At 54.3% G+C, this 7,540-nt stretch overlaps 1 protein-coding gene across 3 annotated transcripts in view; it reads left to right on the top strand.

The window, feature by feature from the left end:
- The first annotated feature begins 314 nt into the window (after window positions 1-314).
- LOC108311715 (carboxylesterase 3) overlaps window positions 315-7,540 on the top strand; it is a 50,785-nt gene continuing 43,559 nt past the window's right edge. The window contains exons 1-8 of one of the 3 annotated variants that reach the window (XM_017539238.2): window positions 315-495; window positions 2,422-2,626; window positions 2,732-2,870; window positions 3,043-3,176; window positions 3,685-3,838; window positions 3,950-4,054; window positions 6,549-6,650; window positions 7,033-7,173. In XM_017539238.2, the coding sequence (XP_017394727.1) occupies window positions 414-495; window positions 2,422-2,626; window positions 2,732-2,870; window positions 3,043-3,176; window positions 3,685-3,838; window positions 3,950-4,054; window positions 6,549-6,650; window positions 7,033-7,173 (1,062 nt within the window). In that variant the 5' untranslated portion in view covers window positions 315-413. Of the gene's footprint in view, window positions 496-2,421; window positions 2,627-2,731; window positions 2,871-3,042; window positions 3,177-3,684; window positions 3,839-3,949; window positions 4,055-6,548; window positions 6,651-7,032; window positions 7,174-7,540 lie in introns of those variants that run through there. The other 2 variants (XM_017539246.2, XM_037742264.1) reach the window with 2 other exon arrangements.

Genomic DNA, 7,540 nt, shown 5'->3' on the forward strand with positions numbered 1-7,540 from the left:
TCAACATGAGATTTGGAGGGGACAAAACATCCAAACCATATGAAGCCCTCATGCCAGGCTGGATTGTCCACTCAAAATGGCACCCCAGGGTCACTGGCCACCACTTCCTTGGGTCAGTGATGTGGGCATCTTGGAATGAACGCACAGGATTTCATGGAGATCAAGTCAGGAGAGCTGGAATTTGAAAACAGTGGATGGGGGAGGGCTATCGTCATCCAGGTCTCTGCTGGGCACTCATATAACCCTGCCTCTGACTCAGCCTGAGGATAAGGCATTGGGTCCAGGGACAGGCCACCAACTAGGCGGGGCTACCCATGGAGGTTTACAACTCCGCCCTTTAGAGACCGTTGGTGCCAAAGTGCAGGGACCTCATTCCACCTTCTGAAGCGTCTGTGCAACCAGTTGTAAGGAGAATGGAGACAACAGTGAGAGTGGAGTCTGGGGTCCTGGTCAGGGTGGCCTGTCTGCTCCTGGCATGCCTTGCCACAGCCCATGGTAAGACACACCTGCTGGGCCTACAGGGGGACTTGGTGTGGAGGAGTCAAGAGTGAGACAGGGACAGGGAGCAGTGGGCAGCCCGCTCAGGAAAGAGTCCTGTTTGGAGACAGACCAGGGGTTATGCATTCTCTCTGGGCAGGGGATTTGCTCTTGCTATCTTTTTTTTTTTTTTTTTTTGAGATGGAGTTTCACTCTTGTCACCCAGGCTGGAGTGCAATGATGCAGTCTCGGCTCCCTGCAACCTCTGCATCCTGGGTTCCAGCAATTCTCCTGACTCAACCTCCTGAGTAGCTGGGATGACAGGCGCCTGTCACCATGCCCAGCTAATTTTTGTATTTTTAGTAGAGATGGGGTTTCACCATCTGGCCAGGCTGGTCTCAAATGCCTGATCTCAGCTGATCCACCCACCTTGGCCTCCCAAAGTGCTGGGATTGCAGGCATGAGCCACCTTGCCCAGCCTGTCTTTATGTTTTAAGGGGGCCTGAGATTTGTTTTAATCAAGTGTAGTAAGACAAGTAGATATGCAGATGACTATCACCAGGGAAGGAGTTTGCTCACAGTTCCCTGTCAACAGGAAGCAGGCCATGCCACACAGGGCCACAGAGGGAAGCACCAGGTGGCATTGGCCAGGAGGCATAGGGAGCAGGGGGAAAATATGGGCAAGCCCCTTTGCCATGATTTCCGCGGGAAGGAATAGGCAAGGCAGGCTAAACAGGTTTAGGATTGGAAGTAGGCTCTGAGGCAAAGGGGCTGTCCCCAGCTTCCTGGTCCCTGGCTGTAGGGTGATTAGGGCCGGAGGATGGTAGCCAGGAGCTGAGAGCTGTATACAGGAGGTGGTTGGGGGATGGCTCTGGACTGTTTTGCATTTGCTCCCTAGAGAGCTGCCTGCCAATTCCAACTCCCCAGAGAGCTGCCTCCTATGTCTAGGCATTGTCTAGCCCTGGGAGAGGAGGTCCTCTGGTCTTAGTCTGTTTGTGTTGTTGTAAAAGAATACATGAAGCTGGACAATTCACAAAGAAAAGAGGTTTATTTGGCCCACAGTTCTACAGGTCGCACAAGAAACATGGTGCCGGCTGGGCATGATGGCACACGCCTGTAATCCCAGCACTTGGGGAGGCTAAGGTGGGAGGATTGCTTGAGCCTAGACATTTGAGACCAGTCTGCGCAACATAGTGAGACCCCCTCTCTATTTTTAGAAAATTAATTCTGGGCCAGGCTTGATGGCTCATGCCTATAATCCCAGCACTTGGGGAAGCCAAGGTGGGAAGATTGCTTGAGCCTAGGCATGACACCAGTCTGCGCAACATAGTGAGACCTCCTCTCTATTTTTAGAAAAATAATTCCGGGCCAGGCATGATAGCTCATGCCTATAATCCCAGGACTTTGGGAGGGCCAGGTGGTGGATTACTTGAGGTCAGGAGTTCAAGACCAGACTGCACAACATGGTGAAACTCCATCTCTACTAAAAATACAAAAATTACCCAGGCATTGTAGTGTGCGCCTATGATCCCAGCTACTTGAGAGGCTGAGACTCTAGAATCACTTGAACCCAGGAGTCAGAGGTTGCAGTGAGCTGAGATTGTGCCGCTGCACTCCAGCTTGGGCAACAAAGCTAGACTCTGTCTCCAAAAAAAAAAAAAGAAAAAGAAAAAGAAAAAAAAAAGCAAATGGGAAGTGGCTGGCCCTGAGGCTCAAGGCCCCAGTGGCAGGCCCGATCTGGCCTGGAGTGGAGTGGTGGTGCCTCTTGGGCAGGCAGAAAAGAGGAAGTTGGGAGTCAACCTAAGACTAGGCTCAGCAGCTTGCTGGCAAGGTTACCAAGGTGCTGTGCGGTAAGTACTGAGAACAGCCTGAGTGTCTGTCTTTCACTCCTTCCCCTCATGGAGGCTGCAAACTCACCCCATGACCCTTCTGTCCTTCCCTCAGGGCCCGAAGTTGCTCAGCCTGAAGTAGATACCGCCCTGGGCCGTGTTCGAGGCCGGCAGGTGGGTGTGAAGGGCACAGACCGCCTTGTGAATGTCTTCCTGGGAATTCCATTTGCCCGGACGCCACTGGGCCCTGACCGGTTCTTAGCCCCACACCCAGCAGAGCCCTGGGAGGGTGTGCGGGACGCCAGCACTGCGCCCCCAATGTGAGTAGTGGTGGTGGAGGTGGCAAACAGCCAGGCTGTGAGGAATCCTACAGCTGGGGCTTGTGGGGCTGAACAGCTGGACCTCAGGCCTGTCCTTGGCCACAGGTGCCTGCAAGATATGGAGAGAATGAACAACAACAGATTTGTGCTCAACGGAAAACATCAGATCTTCTCTGTTTCGGAGGACTGCCTGGTCCTCAACATCTACAGCCCAGCTGAGGCCACCACAGGGGCCGGGAGGCCGGTGGGTTACCCAGAGGGCCCTGTCCACCCGATCCACCTCCACTCTGCCCCCCGTCCCCTCCCCGTCCCAGTTTCCAAACTACCCTAGAGGTCCTGAGAATGCCCTGGGCTGGCAGGTGGGTAGCTGAGGTCCCAGAAGCTTGGGGGTCACTGCCCCATGGCCACCTCTGCAGGTCATGGTATGGTTCCATGGAGGCTCTCTGGTGACTGGTGCTGCCACCTCCTACGATGGATCGGCCCTGGCTGCCTACGGGGATGTGGTCGTGGTTACTGTCCAGTACCGCCTCGGGATCCTTGGCTTCTTCAGGTGAGATGGCAGGGCTGGCCAGAGCACTCCCTGCACCAGGGAGAAGCCAGCTCACCAGAGCAACTGGGGATCTAGGCTGGGGTCCAGATCCTGAATAGAGGACTCCTTACCCATGCTGTCTGGGGCAGAGAAGGGCACTCCCCAAGCCTCCACCCCGGGAGAGGGGTCCAGCCAAAGCCAGAAGTATACAGCGAATGTGGTCCCTTGGGCAGAGGGCATTGATTTCTAGGCTGGAGCCCAGGTTCCAGCAGGATATGGGACAAAGAGCAACAGGCTCTGGCAGCCATGAGAACCAGCTCTGGCAGCCATGAGAACCAACCCTGGCTGGCCACTCAGCCACACCTGCCTAAACCACACGCTGGGCATATAGATGCCAAGCATGGCTCCCAGTCAGGCCAGACCTGGGGCGCAGAGGAGGGCCTGGCATCCTGGTGGCTGATTCCAAGCAAACCTACAGAGGCTGGCGAGGAGCCAGGCTGAACTAACCTTTGCCCCACCCTGCCCCCAGCACCGGGGATGAGCATGCACCTGGCAACCAGGGCTTCCTAGATGCGGTAGCTGCTCTGCGCTGGGTGCAGGGAAACATCACCCCCTTCGGGGGTGACCTCAACTGTGTTACCGTCTTTGGTGGATCCGCTGGTGGAAGCATTGCCTCTGGCCTGGTGAGTCATGATAGGGACCTAGCAATGTGGCCAGGAGGGTTCCTGTGCCCTCAGACCTCCCAGCTCCTCTGCCCTCCTCTGACAGCCACCTGCTTTCTCCACTGCACTCAGGTCCTGTCCCCAGTGGCTTCGGGGCTGTTCCACAGAGTCATCACACAGAGTGGGGTCATCACCATCCCAGGGATAATGAAGTCTCACCCCTGGCCCCTGGCTCAGGTCTGCATTTCCTTCCCTCTCTTACTCTATGTGTGCCTCCCATACCCCACTCTGTGCTGGCCCTGGGGTCTCAGAGTAGCGGGGGTCGCTGACAGGGAGCTCTCTGTTAGCAAATACAAGCCCACTAGGATAAAGGAAGATCAGAGGAAACAACTGCTGCATTCCAGCATGTGGACAGTCAGGGAGGGCTTCCTGAAGGAGGCCACCCTGAAGCATATCATCATTGGCCCTTTCTCCAGGTGGGGTCTTCAGGAGCACCCCTCTCTGCCCCAGGCACCATGGTGGAGGGGGTCTCCATTCCCAGCCACCTGCTGCCTGAGAGGTCTCCATTCAGGCTCTGGATCCCCACCCTAGATCCTCACTGTAATGCTTTGTGAAGAGAAGCCAGGGGAAGCCACAGCGGGAACTGCACCTGCAAAGGCTGCAGATGTGGGAAAGAGTGCCAGGTCCTGCAGCAGCAAGCTCTCAGGTCAGGGGACGGGGCAGGAACTGAAGGCGCTGGAGAAGTGGGGGCCAGGCTGGGAATCTGGACTCTATCCAGAGGCCAGAAACAAGCTGAGCAAGGCAAGGTTGAGCTACTTGGAGTAGAAGATGGGTTGGAGAGAGTCATCCTGAAGACCAAGAGGCCAGTGAAATGGCCAGGGCAGAGTCCAGGGCAGAGGACAGGATAGAACAGGGATAGAGCCATGGAGGGGAGAGGAGGGTAATGTGAGCAGGATTTGGAAGGGTGGGTCAGTGCCCTCACATGGCCCCAGATAGCAGCCAAGGCAGAGTGGGCTGGGCATCTTAACCACTGGGTACAAGATGATTCTGGAACCTCAACATGGGCATGTTGACATTTTTTTTGAGATGGAATCTCACGACTGTCCAAGGCTGGAGTGCAGTGGCGCAAAATCAGCTCACTGCAACCTCCACCTCCTGGATTCAAGCGATTCTTCTGCCTCAGCCTCCCGAGTAGCTGGGATGACAGGTGCTGGCCACCAAGCCCGACTAATTTTTGTATTTTTAGTAGAGACGAGGTTTCACCTTGTTGGCCAGGCTGGTCTCAAATTCCTGATCTGGTGATTTGCCTGCCTCAGCCTCCCAAAATGCTGGGATTACAAGCGTAAGGCACCGCCCTCGGCCAGGCATGTTGACTCTTGTATAGACAACAGCATCCACCTCTCAGCCTCCCCAACCCATCTCCTCCCCGTGGCCAAGAGAGATTTTCTCGATCACAGACTTGAGGTCATTCCTCGTCTCCCCTCTGTCCAAAGAAAAACCCAGCTCAGCCATTCTCTTCCTGAAAGAATATTAGTGATCCTTCTAATGTTCACATGTCCTGGCTTGGCTTTTCAGCCTGTGAGCTGTCCTGAAGCTATCCCTCCAGCCTCACTTCCTACTCATTCCCTGGCCCTGCTCCAGCCTCAGCTTCCTTCACCCTTCCCTGTCGGACTTCAGCAAATGCTGCAACACCTTCCTCACTAAACCCTGTCTCATTTCCATTTTACTCCACAGACTCTACAGACCTGTGGCTGTGGGTATTAATAGTTAGGTATGGCCGGCCGCTGTGGCTCACACCTGTAATCCCAGCACTTTGGGAGGCCAAGACAGGTGGATTACGAGGTCAAGAGATCGAGACCATCCTGGCCAACATGGTGAAACCCTGTGTCTACTAAAAATACAAAAATTAGCTGGGCGTGGTGGTATATGCCTGTAGTCCCAGCTACTTGGGAGGCTGAGGCAGGAGAATTGCTTGAACAGCCAGGACGTGAGGGTTGCAGTGAGCCAAGATGGTACCACTGCACTCCAGCCTGGCGACAGAGGGAGACAGAAAAATAGTTAAGTATTAATAGATACCTAACTGTTAATATAGTTAGTATTATTATAGCAGGCACTAATATAGTTAGGTATTACTAGATGATGACACTATAGGCCATGGACAGGGACTCATGCCTGCAATCCCAGCACTTTTAGAGGCCGAGGTGGGTGGATCACCTGAGGTCTGGAGTTCAAGACCAGTCGGGCCAACATGGCGAAACCCTGTCTCTACTAAAAATACAAAAAATTAGCCAGGAGTGGTGGCACATGCCTGTAATCCCAGCTACTTGGAAGGCTGAGGCAGGAGAATCACTTGAACCTGAGAGGCAGAGGTTGCAATGGCCAAGATCACACCACTTCACTCCAGCCTGGGGGACAGAGCAAGATTGTCTTCAAAAATAAAATAGATAATGACAGTATTCTTACAGGGTAATAAGTACTCAGCACCCCATTCCCCCCAGATAATAACACTATGGTATAATAAAGAACACACAGGGGTCCTTGAGACCACCCAAGCTGAAGGGCAGGGCGGGCTTCTTAGGGGTGGTGGCAAGTCTTTGACTAGCCTCAGGGCCGATCTGTGACATCACACTCAGCTGTCCTACAGATGCAACCTCTCTCTGTGGGAGGCAGAGGGCTGCAAGCTGGGGCTGAGTGGCTGGGGGGGAGGCATGACTCTTTTATCTGTCCCCAGAACATTGCAAACTTCATGGCCTGCAGCTCCAGCTCCTCAGCTGAGATGGTGCAGTGCCTTCGGCAGAAGGAAGGAGAAGAGCTAGTCCTTAGCAAGAAGCTGGTATGGCCACCTTTTTGGGTATGGTGCCGGGCAATGGCACAGAGGGGGTTCTGTCCATCCCCCGCTGGAACAGAGGGGCAGTCTTCTCCCAGGTGAGGCTGGGACAGCCACTCATGAGGGGAAGGGGCTGAGGGGTTGGGGACAGAAATGGAGGGCCATCCCCATCCCCACAGCAGGCCTGTCTTCTAGGAAGGAAACTGGAAGCATGTGTTGCCCTGATCTCCCGCTTCCCCAGTCCCCTTAGCTTAGTCCTGGTGATCTCCATCCCTTCACTTTCCCTCCAGGCTCAGCCACTCAGTCCTGCGGCTCAGTGGTTCTTAGGGTCCTATGCTTTGAGGCTTGGCCCTAATGTGGGAGCCTTCTGCATTGCTTTCTCCCGCAGAAAACTACTATCTATCCTTTGACCGTCGATGGCACTGTCTTCCCCAAAAGCCCCAAGGAGCTCCTGAAGGAGAAGCACTTCCACTTGGTGCCCTTCCTCATGGGTGTCAACAACCATGAGTTCAGCTGGCTCGTCCCCAGGGTAAGTGTCCTCTGGCATCTGTGCCCCTCAAGGCCCTGCCCCAGCCAGTACCTCCCACCCTAGCAAATGTTTCCTTTTAGGGAACCAGGCTTCTGCACAAACTGGCCTCCTGGGCAGTGCTGATTTGGGCAGCATATTCTTGCCTTTGCGTCCAGTTTATACATCAAGCTCTATGAGACTGGTTAGCATGACTTTGTGCCACAGCGATTGACTAAGACTCTCAGGTTTTAGCTATCAAGCCATGGGGACCTCATGAGCGAAGTGCCTTCCAGTCCTTTCCAGGTACATAGAATGTCCCACAAGAAAGTGTCAGCACTGTGCTTTCATCCCAAGCATCTTGTTTATGTCATTCTTATTCTTCTACCCA

This window comes from Cebus imitator, unplaced genomic scaffold (genome assembly GCF_001604975.1).
Source record: "Cebus imitator isolate Cc_AM_T3 unplaced genomic scaffold, Cebus_imitator-1.0 Scaffold118, whole genome shotgun sequence".
NCBI classification, from domain to species: domain Eukaryota; kingdom Metazoa; phylum Chordata; class Mammalia; order Primates; family Cebidae; genus Cebus; species Cebus imitator.